This window comes from Hyperoodon ampullatus (assembly GCF_949752795.1).
Source record: "Hyperoodon ampullatus genome assembly, chromosome: 12".
Lineage (NCBI taxonomy): Eukaryota > Metazoa > Chordata > Mammalia > Artiodactyla > Ziphiidae > Hyperoodon > Hyperoodon ampullatus.
Window position 1 is genome coordinate 85,984,661 of NC_136925.1, and position 23,061 is coordinate 86,007,721.

The 23,061-nt window shown below is 40.8% G+C and overlaps 1 protein-coding gene across 1 annotated transcript in view; it reads right to left on the reverse strand.

The window, feature by feature from the left end:
- PDE10A (phosphodiesterase 10A) overlaps positions 1–23,061 on the reverse strand; it is a gene marked incomplete at both ends in the record, with an annotated part of 588,101 nt that overhangs the window by 33,058 nt on the left and 531,982 nt on the right. Inside the window, 4 exons of the mRNA XM_079716917.1 lie at positions 6,471–6,643; positions 16,062–16,217; positions 19,665–19,815; positions 21,383–21,466. Of these exons, the coding sequence (XP_079573043.1) occupies positions 6,471–6,643; positions 16,062–16,217; positions 19,665–19,815; positions 21,383–21,466 (564 nt within the window). The remainder of the gene's footprint in view (positions 1–6,470; positions 6,644–16,061; positions 16,218–19,664; positions 19,816–21,382; positions 21,467–23,061) is intronic.

The following is a 23,061-nucleotide window of genomic DNA, read 5'->3' on the forward strand; positions in this document are numbered from 1 at the left end:
AAAGTAATTCCATGGGAAACTAGAGTACAAGGAACTCAGTGGTAGCACAAAATTAGGAAATTTAAAAATCTATTAATAAAATAAGAAATCAATAACACAGAAATTAGGAAAATCATATTATCACCGAATCTGAATATGAATTTGATAAAATTCCTAATAAAAAGTAATATAAACAAGAAACAAAGAAAAAAACTCATACATGATGAAAATGATTTACCAAATAATATCACATATCACATAAAAAATTAAAATCTAAAATCACTACAATTAAAATCAAACACATATTAGATATACTTGCTTTTTCACCATAATCCAATATTGTTTTGTAGGTTCTAATTATACAGTCAGATGAGAAAGCAAAATAGGTATCAATACCAGAAAAGTGGAATGAATGATATTTAACTGTAGATGATGTGAAAGTATGCCTAGAAAATCCAAGAGACTAATATTTTCAACTGACACAGAAAACATAATAAAATGGCTAGAAAACACATTTTTAGAATTCTAGTAATGACAGAATAAATTCTGAACAAAATTTAAAAACAACTCATTGAAGGCAATTGAGTACCTAAAAGCAGGCAGAAACTGGAAGGGGTTAAAAACCTTTGGGCATAATCCACATTTATTAGCTTTTCTGCTAAGATTATGGCTCAGTTGGGGTATGAGACATTTAGAGGCCCCAAAAAGTCACAGTATGGTGGAGAGGTTAGCATCTGTGCTGTCAGAGCACATGGAATTTGAGGAGGAAAATCCTGGAAAGGAGAGAGCCACAAAGGCGATAGTCCCCAAATATGCATTCATATTCCCCTCAAATCCTTGGCTGGACCCAAGGACCAAGGCCAAAACAGAAACAGAACCACACAAAAAATGCTTAAGGCACACATCCATAAATTTAGGATAATCCATGAGAAATTTAACTGGCCACTAGAGTAAAAGTCAATTATCTTCAGAGAAGGATAACAGGATTTAGAAAGATAACAGAGAATACATATTATCCACAATGTAGCATATAAATTAAAAAATTACTAGACATCTAAAGAAAAAGAAAAATGTGTTCCATGACTCAGAAAAAAAAAATAGTCAACAGAAAAAGACCCATAGAGGACTCAGTTGGTGGAAATGAAGACAAGGACTGTTAAGTAACTGATAGATATACTAAAGAATCTCCAGGAAAATATATACTTGGATACAATGGGTGAAGAGACAGGAATTTTAAAAGATACAGAAGCTATAAAAATGAGCCCCAAATAAATGTCAGAACTGACAAACACAATATATAAAATAAATCACTGGATGGAATGGACAACAGATTGGAGAGAACATTAGAAAGGATCATTGAAATTAAAGGCGAATCATACCAAATTACCCAAACTGAGGCACAGGGAGGAAAAATGACTGAAAAAACAGTTCAGAGCCCTAATAACCTGTAAGACAGAATTAAGTGCTCTATCATATGTGTAATTAGAGTTGCAGAAGAAAAATGATGGGTTGACGAAAAAAATATTTGAAGAAAAGTGGTTAAAACTTTACTACGTGTTACTGTAATCAGCAGCCCAGAGACCCAGAAACCTCAGAGGAACTCAAGAAGGACAAATACAAGGAGGACACTGAGGCACAAAATAAACAAAGTGCTGAAAAACCAAGGATATAGAGAACATCTTAAAAGCAGCCAGAATAAAAAGACATGCTACATATAGGAGAATAACAATAAGAATGACTGCTGACTTCTCATCAGGGAAAAAAGAAAGAGATGGAGGCCAGAAGACAACCGAATAACATTTTAAAAATGCTGAAAGAAAGCGTGTCAACTTAAAATCCTAAATCCAGCAAAAATATCTTGGAAAAGTGAAGCCAAAATAAAGGTGATAAACTAAGGCTGAAAGAATCTGCTGTCTGGACTGAGGTAAAATAATTACCAGACGGAAATCTGGATCTACACAAATGAATGCAAAACATTGGAAATGGTATATATATGAGAAAATATGACAGATTATCTTTTTCTTTTTAAAAATTCTTTAATAATTAATTAACTATTTAATTTAAAGTATTAGCAACCTGGGTGGTGTATACAACATATGTAGCAGTATAATATTTAACAACAACAGCATAAAAGACAAAACTGGGCATAACTGGATTCTGTCTTTTTAAGATTGTTACATTGTACAGAAATGCAGTAATATTAATTCAAGGTGGACTGAAAAATGCAGGTTCATGTAAACTCAAGAGCAACCACTTGAAAACATACAAGCGTAACAATAAAAGCCAATAGAAGATATAGAACACAACAACAAAGGAAACATTTCATTAACTCCAATGAAGACAGGAAAGGAAGGACAAAGAACAAAGGGTTAAAGAGAAAACAAACAAGATAATGAGACAAACATAAATATAATTACATTAAAAGCAAACGAACTGACAGTCCTAAAGGAAGGAGCGACTGAAAGTCTCAACTACTGCTGATTACAAGACACATTTAAAATATAAGGATGCAGATAGGATAACAGTAAAGGATTGAAAAATAATATGACATGCCAATAAGTAAGCGCAAGAAAGCTGGTGTGGCTATTAGACACAGAAAACTTTAAGGCAGGAAGTATTACCAGAATAAAAAGAGAATTTCATAGTGACAAGAGGATAAATCATAGAGAAGACATAACAAATACACAAATGTATAAGCACCTAATAACAAAGTTTCTAAACACATGAAGCAAAATTGAGAAGTATATAAAAATTCATAACTTTTTTTATACTGGAAATTGTATTTCCATTAAAAACTGGAAAAAAACACATTCACAAGTGATAACATTTATAACATGACCAGTATAATTTAACTAAAAAAGTGATAGGATCTGTGTAAATAAACTATATAAAATGTTATCCAAGACTAAAAAGTCATGCCAATGCTTTTGGATGAGAAGCCAATATGCTCTCATTTACAAGTGAAGAAATAAGTGCGATATAACTGCAATCAAAATCCCAATGTGGATATTTTAAATTGAAAACAAACACGATAAACTATTCTTTTTCTTTTTTAAGTATTCACTATGAAGGACTTAAAGAGTAATGAGGTCTATAATCCACAAGGAAGTGGCACAGTCAAAAAATAAAGGCAAAAAATATGGTAAAATGTTAATAATTCTTGAATGTGGGTATGAGTATACATTTTAGTATAATTTCTTCTTCTCTTAAGTTTGAAATTTTTCTTATAAAAATATAAAAAATGCATTTACTAAGTAACGTTTTCCATGAAATTTTCAGAAAGTAAATGAAAGATGAAGATTATTTTACCAGGTTGTATGATAAATTTCAATATAGTTACAATAATCAAAACAGTATGATCACAGTCGAGGATTAGATAATTAACAATTACCTGGCTTAAGGAGTCCAAAGAAGTATTCGAGTTTATATGAAACTCCAATTCAATTCAGTGGAAGAAAATAGATTGTTAATTAAATGGTATTGATTCAACCCATCAGGAAGAAATAAAGTTATGTTCATAAAAAATATAACTCCAGAAGCATTAATATGCATAGAAAATTTTAAGTACAATTTATATTACTTTGAGGATAGGGGAGGCCTTCATAAGCAAGACAGGAAACCAGATTTGATAAAAACAAATGAGGGCTTCCCTGGTGGCACAGTGATTGAGAGTCTGCCTGCCGACGCAGGGGACACGGGTTCGTGCCCCAGTCCGCAAAGATCCCACATGCCGCAGAGCGGCTAGGCCCATGAGCCATGGCCGCTGAGCCTGCGCGTCCGGAGCCTGTGCTCCGCAGAGGGAGAGGCCGCAACAGTGAGAGGCCCGCGTATCGCAAAAAAAAAAAAAAAAAAAAAAAGATTTGGCTTCATGAAATTAAGTTTCTTTGTATTTAAAATAAAATCTAAATAAAACTTTTGAAAAGCACCTAAGAAAATGTTTGTAACATATAACAGAGAAAATGTTAACATCCTTAACAAAAATATAGAATGCAAACTGATATATAAAAAAAGTAAAGAATTCAACAAAAATTACACAAAAGTTGTGAACAAACAGAAGTGGGAACAAAGTCAACAAACATGAAAAGATCTTTAATGCAGAGAGTTGTCAGAGAATGGCATACTTAAAGAGAAACAGTTTTCACCGTATGTGAGGAGAAGTGTGAATTTCTACCGTCCTTTTAGAAAATTTAACATGTATCTACATTTCTAGCACCGTAGGCGATGTGATATATATTTTTAAAGGACAGTAGATGACTTTATAAGAGTTTATTGCAGATTTATGTTGCAAAATTCTAGAAACATCTGATCAATAGGAGGAAGGTTTAGTGAGGCTTTAGCTAGTCCTCCATACTACGTGATGTCACATAACTCTTAAAAATAGGCAGGCATCTGGTATACCGTCGGCCCTGCTCATCTGCGGGTCCTGCATCCGCAGATTCAACTGACCTCGGATCCTGTACTATGTTGCTTGAATCTGTATAGGTGGAACCTACGGATACGAGGGCCAAGGGCCGACGAAGGGATTTAGGGACTTGAACATCCACTGATTTTGTTATGCGGGTGGTGTCCTGGAACACATCCCCTGTGGATACCGAGGAAGGTCTGTAATCACGTTTTTGTTTAAAGATGTATGTTTGTGCATATAAACAGCTTAGAATAAACAGAGGAGAATGCATGGTTCTGTTGGTTCTGCAGAACAGGACCCAGCAGACCCCCGGGTCTCTCATCTGCACTGTGCAGTTGGGAGAGTGACCCTATTCATCGTCCAGGGCCATTTTATACAAGGGACGTAATACCCGTATTCTGGTACCTGCAGGGGCTCCGGGAATGAACACCCACGGACGACTCTATTATTGTTTTTCTTGTATATACCTGCACTCTTTGAATTCTTAAAACAAATATGCAATACCTTTAAAATTATTTAATCATCATAACTATACAGTATACACCACTAACATGTACATATGCATTAAGCACCAAGTATAATATTACTTGCAATTAGATTTTTAAATTTTCTATTTTATAAGAATATAATTATTGTAATCATTTTGCTAAAATCATATGCAAGAAACTTGTTACTACTTACATGACTCTTATTTATAACTTAAAAACAATGTGTACACATAGGTTTCAGCAAGCCAAAGGATACCTTAACCCAGCGCATATTTCTCCAGTCTTATAATTGCCATAAGAAAGAGAACTGTGGACAAACACCCGTTTCTGCAGACACATGAAGACTGTAAATCACACGCATCCCTTGGGCTGCAGACGGAAGAGGGTGTGTTGTCCTGCATGACACTGACCCTTCTGCCAACCCTGGGAGGGTGCTGGCAATGTGTCCAGACTGCCCTCTGTAAAATTAAGATGTATATTTTTTTCCTCAAAGAAGGTTCCCCATAAAAACTCTGATGATCATATTCTTGAAGAGGTCAACTTTATTTATTATGTATCTGTCTATAGTCATCTGTAGACCTAATGTTTTGTGTTTGGGGCACCTGAGTGAACTGCTTCTAAGAACTGAAAGCAGATTTCTCTAGAAAGAAATGTTATGATCAGTACCTTAATGGATTACAGAGGAGGTACACAAAGCACCTAAGCAAAAAAGAATAGATTCAAGTTCAGCAAGACTAGGATGAACCAATAAACAAGTTCCCAAATCTAAAGATCAAGATGGCATCACTTAAGATGGACTTAGTCAGACATGGAAACAGCAAAGGGAAAGTCCTACAAAGAAAAGCTGGTGGTAACCACCTACACACCGGCAAGGCCAAGAGGTGTTTTAGCCAGTGGACTGAGATCTAATGGACAGATGGGTGGACAGGTGCACAATGAAAACTGCGGACACATTTCTGAATCCAGCGGGCAAGTCACGCCTTCTCAGAAAAAAAGGAATCAAACTACCTTAGCCTGATGCATTAGAACATTTAAGGAATCTCATTCTCTCTGTTCTGACCCCACGTTCAAACCACTTTGGATTGCCACTTGGCTTCCTAAAGGATTGTGACCATGCTGAATGCCAATATTCTGATGCTTATAACTAGAATGTATGTTTGCAGATCAATAAAATGGAATTCAGGTTTTATATATCAATCACATTGGCTTGGTTAATAAGATCTGGATTCTGATGAATCCATTTTCACTTGCTTTTGAGTCTGTGAGGTCAATGACCAAACGCTGGACTGTGATAAATTCAAGGAGAGGCTTCTTGGAAAATGACTTCCCTTTAAAAGTACCCATTCCTATGTGACCAGTTTAAATTCTAATTCATATTTTAGTGACCTTCACAATACATTGTCAGCAATCTTGTCAAATAACGAAATATCCAAAGTAAATATAAAGTGCACATAAAACAAACAAAAAAACCACATAAATTCTTTTTACATTTCTTTTTTCAAATATAAATTTATGCCAAATTACATTTTTGTTTTTAAATATAAATTTATTCCAAATAACCCTTCCTGGGCTACTAAACTTTCAAAAATTATTTTTACCTATGTGATTGATTATTAAGGTTTAGCGAGCCGGTCTGGTACATCTCTTCCAACTGTTTCCTGTTTCCAAAGTATAATGCAAGGTCTGTGGCAATGATGGCTTTGCGGATGATCTCAAGCACCTGTTCGTATTCACTGGAGCTCAGGGTGGAGAAGATATTGTGCCCCTCCAACTAGGGAAAAAATACAAATAAACACCACCAATAACAAGCACAAGCTCCAATCTAATGACATTTCCAGTTATTTGAAACAACAGTCAGTCAATGGCATTCGGTCAGGACGGGTTTTGGGGGAACAAAAGGATAGTTTGAAATGACTGATGAAATTAATGTTTTGGTTTCTCTTCATGATACAACAATAAAGCTACCACTTAAATGAACTATTTAAACTACATAACATTTCCCACCATAAAATCTCAGTGATTTAAATATACACCTAGTTTGGGGATATTTGTAGTAAGGAATTAAAGGAGTGGAATATGTAAAATATTTAAGTAAAAGACTTTTCCTTGTAAACTAATTAAGAACTTCGGTAATTTTCCCATTATACTGGAAATTAATGGGCTTAAAAAGTCATCTATATCTTTGTCCACTTCTGCAAGCCTAATGATTAATAAACTATTTTCTCTGTATCATAGAAGAAAATGTCCCAGGACCAGAACATAAAATTTAGGCATATTAAAAACTCTTCCTACAGGCAAGAATGCTTTTACATAAAGCACAAATCCCTGAGGTGCAAAAACTGTAAGGCCATCCTGTCTTCTGTCCTCATGGGAGATGGACCCAGCAGATCATCACCCTAAACAAGACCAAACACTGGTCATTTGAATTCTGTTTTCTCATAAGTATTCTTCTGTATATGAATCTTTTAAAAACTTTTTACAATAATTTATTCCTCAGGATTTTAAGTTTTATTTGTAGTTGAGGTTAAAACGGGTCATTTTTGTTCAAACAAAAAAAGGTAGAGATTCAATTTGTGGGTTCATCGATTATGTTTTAATGATTCATTAGTCAACACAGTTGTACTATAAACCGATTTTTAATTGTTTCCACTGTCTTAAGCTACAAATACTGACTGATAAATTACATGACAAACTTGAAATTATTAAAGTATATTTCTTTACAAAATCAGACATCTCACTAAGATATTGTCTGCTTCCTATTACTCTGAAATAAGGTTGTATGTGCCACATTTATTTTCAGTTATCAGAATCTTCCTGTATTATTTACTTTTAAGGTATTATATTTATATTTAAATTATCCTATGATAAATGGAGTTAGTTCTAGTTGGTTCTTTCTCAGACAATGATAATAGTAAGGACATGTTTGTAGAATGCTCTAAGCATTATAAAGCACTTTCAAACACATGATTGCACTTTCAAATTATAAAATTTAAATAAATCTTTGATATCTAATTGAAATGAAGGATTTGCTGAAGCATTAACAACATTTGTATTTGACTAAAGAAAAACTGCAGTACTTATATAAACTGGTTATTTCCGTAATTTTTAGTAATGTAATCTCATTTGAAGCAGCCTTTATAAATAAAATAGGGCCAAAGAGGTGGACATGATAAGGACAGGACTTCAGCTCAACACAAGGAAAAACCATCTAAATGTTCAGAGTTACCAGGTGAACTATGCATGGGATGCTGTTTGTGGAAACATTCAAAACACACGCTGGTTAGTAACTGATGGGGGACAAGGGGTGGGGATTTAATCACTGGGAAGGTAATTAACTTCCAAGCCCCTTTCAACCTCAACTCTAAACTTGTATTGTACAAAGTTACAAGAAAGAAATCTTGACTCTGACTTGTGCTAAGAAAGCTGCTTTGCTTGGATCATAACTCCAGTAAAGCAGCTGGCCTCTCCTTCAGCGCTTAATGCCTTGTGACCTGGGATCCGACCACATAAACAAGTTCCACATTGGATGTGTTTGGCTGGTACTCACGCACACATCTGCTCTTGGCAGGTCGTCTGAAGAGGAATCACGTGTGATATATATTTATATGATTTATTCTCTCTATCACCAACAAACTATTAAATTACAGCACATAAGATATTCTCACATACTGTCGGATTTTACGTTTTCACCTCTAAAATAGGGACTTCTTAGCCTGGGTTCCAGGGACCACAGAGCGATGAACTCGCTACAACTGTGTGTAGTATGTTGAGTGTGTCATCCATAAACACATGTTTTCATCAGATTCTCAAAAGTGCCCATGATATAAGACAAAGTCAGACCCGTTTTAAAGGATCTGTGTATTCTGCTGGCTATTTCAGATTCATTATTTCTTTTTTTACTTTACTTTTCGATATTAAAGGGAAACTAGGTGGAAAAGTTCAGCAGTGAACCCTTATAATGAACAGCTTGACTACTTCCTTCAACATTTTACAAGAGTAAAGGGAATAAGTGATAAACAAACAATAAATGGCCCCTTCCTTTCAAGAGAATATAGTATATATTTATCAACACTTTGCTCCTACCAAAACAAAAGACAACAAGGGAGAAACAGCAACCCAGCACAGCAGATAAACGGCTGAAAATGCTTTGAAAGCTCCAATATCACGTTAGTTAACAGCCTAATAAAACCTCATAAAATAATAAGATGCTTTTATATACCAACTGATAAGTTTATTATAACTAATATTCCAGGTTATGTTGTTTAAAGTTTATATTAATTCAAGGCAGTTGATCCCATGTTGTATCAATCAAGCATAAAATAACAAGTATTTTATACCCAGCAATGTTTCTAAAGTCCCAAAATAGGTAAGGAGCATATAATTCTTACGTCTGTGAAAGCTTACGAGTGGGCTCTGTTTGTAAAGGCTCAGCTGCTTAAGTAGCTGAGATTTGTGAGATGTGTACGAGAGAATATAAACAACGCTGAAACGGTCCTGATGCTGAGAGACTTCTCGGGGACACACTTTACGGTCGTTAAGGTGGATGGTCTTTAAGGTCCCTGCTAACTCTCACACATGATGGGTCTAAGGATTCTCAGCATTCTGACTCACTGTTGGAGCACTGCTTTCTTTCCATAGCTGTATCTTTCCCACTACAAAATGAGGAATGTATGTCTCATTGAGCAGATATTCAGTCTGTAGTGTTTCACTTTGGGTAAGGATATTAGTAGCTTAGTACCTACTATATCCAAGGTCCTAAACAACATAAGTTCATTTTTTTGAGGCATTCACTGTTCAGTGGTACACGAAAAATAGAGTGGCATGGTCCCCACGAATGAGGTAAGTGAAGACCATGGGAGCACATGGGACGCTCTTCTTGGTGGCGACATGATTTCTGAAGGACCAGCTGGAGGAACAGAGGAGAGCATGAGACCCTGAGCGTTTGCTGGAAGCACAGACACTTCCGTGCAGCTGAGGCAAATTTAATACAGAAATGGGAAGAACTAAAGTAAAAGTTTTTTAAAAGGCCTGGATGCAGGACTTCCCTGGTGGCGCAGTGGTTGAGAGTCCACCTGCCGATGCAGGGGACACGGGTTTGTGCCCCGGTCCAGGAAAATCCCACATGCCATGGAGCGGCTGGGCCCGTGAGCCATAGCCACTGAGCCTGCGCGTCCGGAGCCTGTGCTCCGCAATGGGAGAGGCCACAACAGTGAGAGGCCCGCGTACAGCAAAAAAAAAAAAAAAAAAAAAGGCTTGGGTGCAGAACTGAAATATAATATGGAAAGTAATAAGGAGCCACAGAGGATTACGGAGGTGGCTTTTAGAGCAGTCCCTCTGGCAACAGCGTGCGTTGAGGTGGGTCAGAACAGATGCAGAAGGGCGGATGATCAGTCTTTCCTCAGCACGCATTTAAAATATTACCATTAATCATACGTAATTCTCCCCAAAGCCCTACTGTGCTGAGCTCTACAAAAGAGATTCTCCTGGAAGGGCTTTGGAGCTCAGATTTCAGTATCTGCATGCCAGCCAGTCCAGGTCTCACTCCCCAGCAGCCCTGGCCCTACTGGGCTGTGAATCACTGTCACAGGGGCAACAGGCGGAGGCTGAATCATTCTGGGGCTTCAGGATGAAAAAAGTCAATGACACAACTAGTTGCTTCAAGCATTCACAACAGTGATGCCTTTAAAAGATACATAATATTTATTTTGACATTTAATTGTCCACTGCATCAAACCATATACTAGGAAACATGAGAGTACTGTAATTAAGAACACAAGTTTTGGAGTCAAACAACTCTGATTTTTAATATCCTCTGCCCCCTACTAGCTGTGTGACAATGAGCCAGTTACTTAACCTCTTTGATGCACATTACTCTTATGTGTAAAATGGAAATGAATAATAATACTTGTCTCATAGGATACCATAAAAATCAAATGTACTGATACGTGTAAAGTTCTTAAGTTTCTGGTATATAGGAAGTACCTAATAAATGATGAAATGATTACCGTGATGATGGTGATGATGATAAAACCTACCAGTAGAACTTCTGCAGTCAGAGTTGAAACAGGGAGAGAGAGAAGGAGAAACAAGCAAACAAACCGATACGCCCAGAATTGAATTGGACCGCCAGAGAACACTTCTATCTATTTAGAGTACATCTGTGGAAAAGGATAGATTTAGGCTAACCTCTGTAATAACTAATACATTTTAGTCTAGAAGTAAGGACAGTGTTGAGTGTAAGTACAACTATTTTGCTATAATTGCAACAGACAACGGTAAATTCTACCCACTGCAGATGGATTTGGCTGTGTCACAGAAATGCTACTGCTATAAAACGTAATGAAAATGTCATGGGATCCCAAAATGTTGGGCTAAAGATAACTTTTTAAAAATGTAAACATATTTCAAAAGCACTAGATGATTTAGGATTAATGGAATGATGAGAAATTTTTCTTAATAATGAGAACAACCATTCCTAATTGGTCTGTTTTCTAAAATTTTGACTTCTGCGTACCTAACGTAGGGTATTCACAGAAGGCAAAATACAGAAAGAGGGTAGCTTCAATATTCAAAATAATCATTATCTTATTATGAAATATAATTTGACTATTAAAATGAACATTAATTATGAATATTAAATAAAGGAATGTTCAATGAACATTAAAATGGATTTAATATTCTAACGCTAATGGTTCTATCACCATTGCTAAATAAAAATACATGGGTAAGTTTTAGGTCAGAACACAAAGCTTACCCACCATCTTGTCACTGTCCACATAGAACAGTCTCCTTACCTGAAGTCATTCCACTTACGCTCCACCACCGAGCCACCTACATGCTTTGTCCTAAGGAGACATATCTACTCAGTTTCCCCTAAATAGAACCTGGCAGTTACCAGTCGCCAAACGTTGCACACATTGTTTTGCCTTCTCTCTTAGGTCCACGTTCTTATCTTCACGTGACCACCACCACCCACGTCAACAGACCTGGCAGCAGGCCTGCGGGATGGAGATGAACAAGGGGCAGCGACTGTCCTCACCGGGCTTACAATTCAGAGGAGAGGATGGCTAAACTCACAAACAGAAAATTTCAATACCACGTGAGAACTCTAGAGTACGTGTATGTTTAAGGGACCTGGGGGCCATGTGGAAAAGGCACACAACTGTGCCCCAGTTATGTGGAGACGTCATAAAATACTTTCACTGGAGGAGGTACTGCCTGAGCTGAGCCTTAAAGATGAGGAGAAGCTGGCCACCAAAATAGAAAACTCTAGACAATGCAGAGTTAAGAAATGGTCTGGAACTGCAAAAGTACAGTAGATACAGTAGTCCTGGAACAGGCAGAGGCCATTCATAAAAGACTTGTCTATCAATTAAGAAACAGAATTTATTCTTGAGGCCATGGGACCCACTGGTGGCTTTTAAAAAGGAGAATAATATGCTCAGACATATATTTGGAAGATAAATTTGAGAACCACAAGTTTGGGGAAATGGTGATCAATATGGGGGAAAAGGCAGTCAAACAGACAACGTCTAATGAAGGCGGAATTTGGGATGTCACTCGGGAAAGGTCCTTGATGGACATGTAGGAGACTGTACGCTCAGAGGGGCCAGTTCAGCATCCACTACAGGCACCAAATGGGAATTCCGTCTCCCCTGAATGCCCCTCACGGCCTGTACACAGCCCCGGGCCCCAGTCACCGGGAAAACAGTCCTGAGGCCCAACGTTGAGACAAGGGGCAGCTCAGCAAAAGTTAAGAATCTGAACCTATCTTTCCTCTAGATGCTTTCACACTTCTCCTTACTTCATTCCTGACTTAGTCTCCTCCCACTGCCCACTCGGGGCTGGGGGGTGGGGAGGGTGGGAACTGCCCACTGCATCTTTCTCCCTGTGACGGAAGTGAAGGCAAGTGTGAACGAACATACACCCTCCCTGCCGTGCTGCACCGTGAATAGTTCTGTGCTCGTGTGTGAAGGACTGAGGTTAGCTTTTAAATATACACCCCCTTTCTGTTTGCTGAGGTTGCTGTGGTCACACAGGGGGCCTCTTCCCCACACTTCCCCAGTCACCCAGATTATCCCATAAGTAATTGCGGCAACAACACTGAAAGCCAGCAGTCAGGTTAACAAGACTGTGGTCTGTAGACACACACACAGAGCCACACACACACAGCTTTGAGGAGGCCTCATGGGGAGCCATCTCTAACCATCATGGTGAATTTTTTTATCTCCTCTTTGGCCACGTGGCCAAAGGATGAACTGTTCCGGGACTGCGATCCTCTGTGCAGCCAGAGCGCTGAAGGCTGCCTGCGGAGGTGAGGACACCGAAGGAGAGGCCTTCACTACCGTGCCCACTGGGTAGACAGACCTATCAGAGGGGTCTGTGTGACGTCATGACATATTGTTCTGTCTGATAATTCAGTGACTGGATGTTGAAATTAAATTTTACCCTCAGCCAAGGATATCACCTTAATTGGTCAAGTCTGGAGGTATCCTGACAAAACTTCAAACTGGCAGGGCTTGGTGACTGGAGCTGGAGGCAGGGTGAGAGGGAAGGGCTCTAACAGGGTCACTGACCTGTGGGACGTAAAGTAACTCAGCACAATTTTGGCCACACTGAATGCTAAGCACAGTTCAAGCGTTTGGAAACAGAACCTTATGGTACCCCAGGCTGACGCACAGGTGTGAGAGCCACAGCCTGTTAGGATGGCTGGGACCCCAGGAGGCCGGCCAGGTGGAGAGGCAAGAAGATCAGCTTGAGGGCGGAGCTGTGGACACAGCAGGCATTTGTGCTTTTGTTATCACTGTCCCCCGGGCCTGAAACGTGTGCTGGCAGCTGCGAGGCAGTGAATAAATATGTTCGCTATTGAAACGAATTTCAAGAGGCAGTTAGATGGATCTGAGAAGCCAAACTCAGAGGAGTTATCATGAGCATGTACAATCAGGAGATTCTAGAGATTTCCAGGAAATGAAGGAGCCCTCCGCCATTCTCCTGCCCATGAAGATGGGGCCATGAGTTTATGCCCCCTATGTTTCTCCCTGCCACAGCTCACACAGGAGGTGTTGGTCAAGCCAGGATACAGATTCAGGTTTTAACTGGTGGGCTGAACCTGCGGCCATGACGGTTCTTCTAGCCGGCTTCCCATCCCACTCGTCTGTGGAGAACCTCACCTCTCCAAAGACACAAGAACACAGGTGCCCTTATGTCCTCCCCCCCGACCAGTGACTGAAATGCCTTCTCTAATACTTGGAATCTAACTACCCTCCAACAACTCTGTGGATGCCAACAGCGTGCCTGAACTTAATTCACTGCCTGAGTTCCAGTGATGACGCTCTGATCATCCTAGGAACACCGCATCGTGTAACACAGAGCCCCCCACGTGGCTGAGGGTTTGCTGAAAATGGGACAAACTGCTCTGTGCCATCTCCCCTGTCAACGGCAGCAAACGGAGCAAGTCTTCCTGCCAGAAGTCTTCCTTGGCTGGGTCAGACCCTCTCCATCCCTTCTGCTTTGTATCACTGCTGTATCACACAGTTTATGTCTTATTCCATCCAGCAGCAATGTACTTTGCAATCCTGGCCTCTGTTAAAACTAAGTCTCTTAAATTTAAAATAGGTTTTCTGAGGGAACTTTATGAAGGCTATTAAAATTCATTTGCAGATTAAATTGCCAGAAATGCTGTCATAGTCATATGTATGAATTCATTTAGGACATAGGATGCACATGGGACCCAGGGAGTCCTAATTATTTCTAAATGAAGGCGTCCTCATGTCATTTCTGCCATATACCTTTCTTCCTGGGCAAATAAATAGCGTAAGGGGAAAGTAGATATAAACTGTCATAAAGTTTTATAAATGTCTATTTACAAAAAGCATGTTTTAATGCATGTGTGTATATATACACCTATCATATACACACATATATAGGTACACACATATCTATATCATGCACACATACACACACACACACACATATACATATATCCACACACATCTTTTATCTTGCTTAAATTTCTAGGTATGTATGTATCTACCTATCTATCCAGACAAACATACATAACATACATCATTTAAAAAATAAAGTATTGGTGCCAAGGAAACACTGGGAATGGTGACTACCTATTGCTTTCAGGGACAGAACCAGCCCGGGAGCAAGGGGGACATTCAGCCACCTGCCGGATATGACTCCGTATCTGACAGACCTTTCACTCTACGCCGCAGGTCATCAGAAGAGCACCTGCGCTTCAGTAAGCTCACCATTTACCTTCTCAGCCCTGAGAAAAGGGGGCCTGACCACGTAAATGTTGCTGGGTTTTGAAAAGATCTGAGTGTGCAGTACTACCAATCACTGGGACAGCTGGGACCGTGAGGCGCCACTAAGAGAAGCTACGGAGAGGAAAGAGCCCTGGATGGTGAGGGGAGGTCTGGGCTACACAAGAAAGGAAACCTGCACCAAGTGGCAGACACCTTTCTGCTTCGCAAGTCGCCCACAGCCAGGCGCTGCTGAGGTCCTGCCGGGGCTTTGCGTCACAACCTTGACAATTCCAAATCCTTCCCGTAGACACGTAATCAGAAGATCTCATGAGACTTCTCTTCTTATTTTGAGGTGCTGACAGTGAGAGGAAGAAACGGGGTCCACTATTCTCAAGTCAAACACAGATCACATTTTAAAAATTGTCTGTGAGTGGCGTCAAAGCATTACGAGGCGATAGTTACGTAGTTAAGATGACTTTGAGAAAAAGGTTTGAAGTGAAGGAGCGTACATATCTCACAGGGAAGGGAGACCTGTCAGCATCCAGATCAGTCACTAAGGACATCTTAAAAGCAAGAAAACTCAATTTAAAAACACACAAAAGAAAAAATAAAAGAACTTCAATGCACTGAAAGTCTTGTTTGCCTAACGTTCAAGATTCGTTGTTCGACACGTTCTGGTTCAGGAACATGATGATCCACATAGATTCAATTAACTATGTGAAACAAACTTTGCCTTAGGGTAGAACGTACTTAACAATCAAATGTGACTGCAAAATATATATAAATCTTTTAAAAAAGGTTTTACGAGAAAATGTAGCTGCTGTGTCTAAAGAAAGCCAGAGGAATATCCCTCTTTTACGTAGAAACCGTGGGTCTCTCTGACAAGACGATGTACACACGGGGCAGCGGGCAGGCACGTGGCCCTGGGCGCCTCACCTGAAGGATGGAAACGGTCTGGGAGAAGTGGTGCTGCTCCATGGTCGACGTGGAGTATAGCGCTGCGAGAGGGTGGTCGAATTTCTGCAGGTAGCTGTTACTGAAGCCCCTGTGGTCCAGGTCATGGCACAGACACGCAATGAGCAGTCCCTTGCGCTTAAGGAGAAACCACAGTGCACAGATGTTGAAAACAAAGAAATGGGACATGAGGAAAGTTACGGTGAGTATTCTTATCACACTGACTTCTGTCACTGATGCAGCCAACATGCTCATGAATGCCTGAAATAACAGATAATCGAACTTCTTTTTTAACCAGTTTCTTTGTCTTTCTGCTTATGAGCTTAACAATCAAATTATTCTTGAGTTTTCCTGATCGACTCTGGTAAAAAGTGTAGGTGGTATCAAATTAAAGCAAATGTTCCAAAGAATCACAGATGAAGCAAGTCTGCAAAAGGAGAGGACAGTGTCAGTGCTTCACGCAAAAATCTATTCAATATTAAATTCTAACGATGTTACTGCTATCGTAAATGAGAAATATAGCAAGTAAATCATAAAGCATGTGAAAAATGGCAAATTGCATGGAAAAAGATAAAAGGAAGAGCAGGCTGAAGGGGACAGGGGAGAGGCGGGTGGCTGTGATGTACAGCAGTTAGGATGGGCCTCAGACAGGCAGAGGTGCAGGTAGGAGAAGGGGAGAAGCAGGCGGCTCCCGGGGGCGGGGGCGGGGGCGGGGCTGACAGCCAGCGCGCATCCTGGCAGGGGAGCCTGCCCACGAGCCACAGGACCAGAGTCACATGACCAGGACTGACCACTGCAGGGGCTGCGGGGAGAGGAGGACAGAGAGGAACTTGAGGGCAGGGCGGGGGGGAGGGAGGGTAAAGAGCTTGTATTATTTGTGATCCAGGGACCGATGGCGGGGTTTCTAGCAGAGCAGTGACATCATCTAGCTGATGTTCTTTAAAGATCCCCACGCTGGCCACTGTATTGAGAACAGACTCCAGGAGGGTGGGAGAGACCTGGGGAAGGCTTTTGTCGTGACTCTGGCAAAACATAACAGAAGCTTAGACCAGGACGCTAGCAATGCAGGCTTAGGAGACATGACTAAAGTCTGGAAGATTCTGCAGGCAGAATCAACAGAGCTTTCTGGCAGGCTGGGCATGAGAAGAAAGGAGGGCAGGACGGCGAGCGGGGGAGGGGAAGCCAAGCCTGAGGGCCAGGTCATCAGCCTTAGACGCTGATGGACGGGGTCGTCACCGAGAAGGGAAAGTTGAAGGGGGAGCGGGCGGGAGGAGAGCTCGGGAACCGAGGGTGCTGGGGGTCCTGGGTGCCACGTGAGAACAGCGACGCAAAGAGGACAACTGAGCCCTGACCCTTGGACCCGCACGGCCCCTGGACCAGAGCATTTTCTGGGGCGGGTGATGGAGCTGGTTTCAGAGAAAAGGGGAGGAGAGGAATTGCAGGCGGCCAGCACAGCGGCTCCACCAGGGGCCGGCGGCAAAGAAGAGCCTAGAAATCCGGAGAGAGCCGAGCGGAGAGGCAGAGGCAGAGGGTGCAGTGAGGTGGAGGTCACAGCCTGCGACCTGCACGGGATGCAGAGCCTGCGGAGGACCCAGTGCGGAGGGAGCGAGTTAACGGAGGCGGGGGGAGGGAAGAACCGCGAGGGCAGGGACCTCTGAGACCTGGGCAACCGGCAGGGCGGCTCTGGACAGGAGCCCGGGCAGCATCGGAGGAGGGCGTGAGGCCTGGGCGCGCAGCCCCACCGGCCGCGGGGCGGGCGCCTGCAGGAAGCCCCACAGGAGCACTGCGCCTGCGCCCCGCTGCTGCCTTAGTCTCGCCGAGCCACGCTGGTTTCTCCTGCCACCTAATGGGAAGGGAGGTCGCCCCGGGCACCCGCACCCCTAAACTATGCGGTAGGCAAGGGACCAACCCTAAGTGTTTGGAGGTCTTAAGACACTGAACTGTGTATGTTCTGGGGGTCGTTTTGTTTGGGGGCTGTTCCCATACTTTATGCTGCAACGTCAGCCATAATGAATCTGGTAAGAAATGTCAAGGTTGTAAAATCTGGCACAATGGATAAAAGCTTTCTAATTCCTTTTAACCTATTTTATTTGTATTGATGTTCGATAGTTTTGTCAAGTGTATGCCAGAATCACGCATCTGAAAATAACTTACAAAGTAATGAACTGCCTTTGCTAACTTTTCCTTTAAAAACATCAAATGATCATTTCTAAAGCTCTACTAGAGATTACATATGCACCTTATAAAATATATTTTAAATACTTATGTATGTTATTTGTGGATTATTTTTAGCCAAAAGACCTGAAGTTTCTGGAGAAACAGAATGATATAATTCTAGAAACTTAAATGAAAGTCAATATGTAGTAACAAAACTTATCTCACTTGTCTTAAAATTTTTCAATTTTTGAATATAAATTTTAATATAATCCAAAAGAATAATTTCTATAATTCTCAAGCTTACAGGCTAACTTTTGTCAGAAAAGATAATAAAATTGCTTTCTTAAAAGGAAGTGAATGGAGAAATACTGAAATTTTCAAAAATACGGGGTTCAATGAGATGGAAAATTGTTTACAAAAATTTATATTAAAAAAGAAGAAATTTCATCGTGTGTGTGTGTGATAAATAATAAATTATTTATTAGGCTAAGCCCCATCTAAAGACTATTAATTAAAACAGGAACGTTTTGACTCTTTCTTTACAGTAGCATTTTTTTTTCTAAAATGCATCTTTCAAGTTTCCCACCCAAATTGTGAATTTGGTCTGACAGGATGGAAAGGACAGGACTGGACCTCAGGGTTCTAGTGTTGGTGGACGTGACCTTGGGAGAAGCACAATTTCTTTATCACAGAGACGGCAGCTCCCTTTCTTCACGTGTCCTGAAGCAGGAGGAGAGAAGGGTGGATTCAAGTTAGGGCTTTCATAGGGCTGCTGGGACCTTGTGGAGAGAGGGCAGCGAGGCCATCAGGAAGGTCCCGCCTGGGAGGAGCACAGCTGGGGCGAAGGGGCCCCATTACCAAATGCGGGCTGGGCATTCAAGGAAGGGGCTCGACAGCAGTGCATGAATGGACTAGGCGTCCCCAAATCTTCTCTGAGTGTGTCACCAACTCCAAGTCTGTAAAGTCCGGTGAATCAGTGGAACATCGCCGAGCCCCTGTTCCCTTATGCTAGAGAAGGTCAAATAAGCATTTATGTTTGAATTGTATTTAATGCTCTGGGTTCTCAGATGGGTAGGATCTGTCTCCATTATCCAGGGCATAAGGGCAAAGAGAACAATTCACTTTGTTTACATCCTTTCAGAAGAATTCAGCTTTAATAGGGAAGAAAGACTACAAAAATGAGTGTTTCCTTGAGGGATATTTTGATGAAGTTGGAATTTCTGTATCTACATTCCTTATACAAAATAATAGGGAAAATGCTTGGGTACAACAATTTAAAAAGTATGCTTCTGTGAATTTACGGAACCAAAATTTGCCCCGGAATGACACAGAGTTGCCTAACTATATCATAAATGTACTCCAGACATAGAGTTCTTCAACCCACTCAGGTTATTTGAAGCGGGAGAAAGAAAGCATGTACACACCCACCTCGAGTTCGGAGAAGAGCCCGTGGTTGTTTTGGAGTATGGCGTACATGCAGTGTGCCACCGTGACAGCGTGCTTCCAGTTGTGGTAAGGGACCCGACGATAGTTTTTCTTCACAGACATGATAAAACGACACAACTTTTCAAGCTCAAAGCTGTGTGGAAAAGAAATCGTCATGACAGAAACTGGTAAAGAAGCAGTACGTTCCAGGAGACCATTAGATGTGCACGTCTGTCCTGCACGCACTTGCACGGGTGAACACTTGCGCGGGGACGGGATGCAGGAGTGCGGGGGCCTCACTCACGAACCTCCCCACTGCTTCTCCAGCCACGTGACAGACGAAGACGTTGGCGGCTTGTGCTCTGGCACGGTAACAGGCCCACCGGGGAGCAAATCCCAGAATCAGCTTGCCGTTACCCATCGTGAATGCCCACCACCTCTTCCTTAGCTTTTAAGCATCTCCTGCATCCCATTGTGCTCAACAGACAACAGCATATCATCATCCCGTTCAAGGGTATTTTTAGCTAAGTTTTTCCAGAAAGCATATGCAGATTCCCAAACTGCAAACATGCATACTATAAGAATTTCCTAGGTGAGTGATTATTCTTTCAAGAGGAATCCAAATTACCATGGGACACTCAAATTATTACGCAGTGGTAGCAGATGGCTATATCCAAATGTTGACGCAGTCCATGAAAGAATATGATGTATTTTATCATACAATATGGTTATACATTTTTATGTGTATCATGTGTTTACACGTATTTAAAGCCCCACCAACTCTCTCAGTGGATTTAAGGCAGCTTAAGACAAAGGCATATCAATATGAAACAGGGCTCCCCGAAATACCAAAGAGACGAGAGTCCATAAAACCTCTAAATACATATAACCTTTATCTTTCTCCATTGAAGATTTTCAGATGTCCCTGAAGCATGAGGTATGTGATTTTAAGAGTTTCAACTGGTCATACTCTCAATTGATATCTAAGAAATAAGTGGCATTAGTTACCCTGTGTGCATCCTTTTGAGACAACAATTTATAAAAGTCACTGGTGGAAATAAGAGAAAACACAGAATTCAATAGGAAACAAGTGACAATTTAGTTCTAGAGATGCTAAGAGCCTCTATAAGCCACTTAATGACTAAATTAGTAAGAAAAGAGAAAAAGAAAATTATTCCTTGCATTTTAAGTATGTGTTTAAGCTGTAAAAAAAAAAAAAAAAAAAAAAAAAAAACGGATACAAATTCATGAAAGGCCTCTAGGACAGGCCGCAAGGAGAGGACAGAGATTTGCAAGGAAAGGGCAACATAACTTCATTACTAACAAAGGACTAGACTTTGACTTAGGACACCTGTTTCTTTCACACTTGTTTTAACTGATATATCGAAGTTAAAGGTGAAAGTCGATGTTAAATGTGTATGTACATTCCAAAACACACCTAAAAACAGTACGCAATTATGTTGAGAAGTAACCCCTATCTCTTTTAGCTCCACCTATATTCTTCTGATCACCTGGTTAGACCTGGTTGTTAACCAAGGGGCAGCCTCTGAGGGAATCTAAAAAGGATGCACATTTGTCCAATAATCTTAGCTTTTTTAAATTTAAATATCTAGAAAAACAATTTCTATATGGCATATTTAAAGTAATTATCAACCAAGAAAGTGGCGAGGCATTTAGATAGGGGAGGAGGATTTTAAAGCAAGGGTGTAGGTCACACATACCAGGCTGTCCCACAGGACCGGTGGACCATGTAGACAAAAATTCCAGGCCACATGTTTTCAAAGGGACCGATGTCAAAGTGGAACCTGAAATAAACAGAAAGCATAGGTCATGAGTAAATGTAATTAATTAGGATAAACATAAGAACAAGTAAAGGGAGTAACTGAACTTTTTGCCTATCAAGAGACTAAAAAAATCCTGGGAGTTCGGCCCCCCCTTCCTGCCTTTCTCAGTCACATCTCTGTTGTATTCAAAGGTTTCCAGGAGGAAATTCCACACATTCCCTCAGGAACTTAGTCCAAGATTTAAGCCATTGCTTAATGCTTTATTAAGCAATCTGTAAAAATGGAATGTTGTGTTTGTTATCAGAGCAATGACAAAGTCCAAAATAATTATATCATGAGCCCTACACATACATTACACAACTCACAGATACGGGGGAGAATCTCATCTGAAATTTTCTGAGAGATGAAAATTAGTCTATTTCCTATTTTAATCCAGAGAAAATTTCATAAATATTAACATCCAAAGTTATTACCTATTTTTCAAGTGCTAATTTGGTTACAAACATTTAACCCAAATAAGCAGAACGGGAAAGTATTAAAAGAGACCATTTTCCTCTCGTTACAGCACTTCTGACACCAAATGTGTGAGTTTTCCACACCAAGCAATTCTCCGGTTCTCCGCAGATGCCAGCTGATTTCCTGCAATTCAGTTCAATTCTGTCACTACCTGGAGTTAATGCAGACCCCAGAGGTTAGGGGCGCAGGCCCACAGGCTGCCCCCACTTGAAACGTCAATCACAAGCCCAGGCCACCCACACTTCTAATCCATCGGCTGTCCCCACAACCCCTCCTCAGGTCAGATGATGCACTAGGACAGCTCCAGAACTCAGGGAGACACTTCGTTTACAATTACCGGTTTACTATGAGGCATACAACGCAGGAAGGGCCAAGCGAAAGAGATGCACAGGGTAAGGTGGGGGGAGGGCTGTGGAGCTCCCATGCCTCTCTGGGGGCGCCCCCTTTATAGCACCTGATGCCTTCACCAACCTGGAAACTCGCCGAACCCCTTGGTTAGGGTTTTTTGGAGGCTCCAGTACATGGGTACGGTTGACTAAATCACGGATCACTGGTGATTAGCTTAATCCCCAGTTCTCCCTGGAAAGGAGTCCAAGGGTAAGGCTGACTTCCAACCCTCTAATCATATGCTGGTTTCTCTGGCAACTGGCCCTCAGCCTCCGAGAGCCACTCAGAAACTCAGGGTGGCTAAAAGAGGTTTAATATGAGTAACAAAAGATGCCTCTCTCACCCAGATCACTCAGGGAATTACAAGAGTAAAAGGAGCTCTGTGTCAGGAACTAGCTACAAAGACTATAGTCATATATTTCTTATTATATCACAACATATACTATATATATATATACATATATATACATATACACACACATGTACACACACTATATAATACATATACTGTTAAAAGATAAACTGAGGCATATTAAAAATCTTAAGAGTTTATTTGAGCAAAAACCCATTTGAATAGGGCAGCACCAACTTAAAGCAGTTGAGTGCTTTGGTGACAGGAGCCATGGAAACACATTTAAACAGAAGATGCAAAGAAAAGAAATTATTTGATTGGCTACAGCTTAAAGCCTAGTTGGCTGTTCAGAACTGGCTGT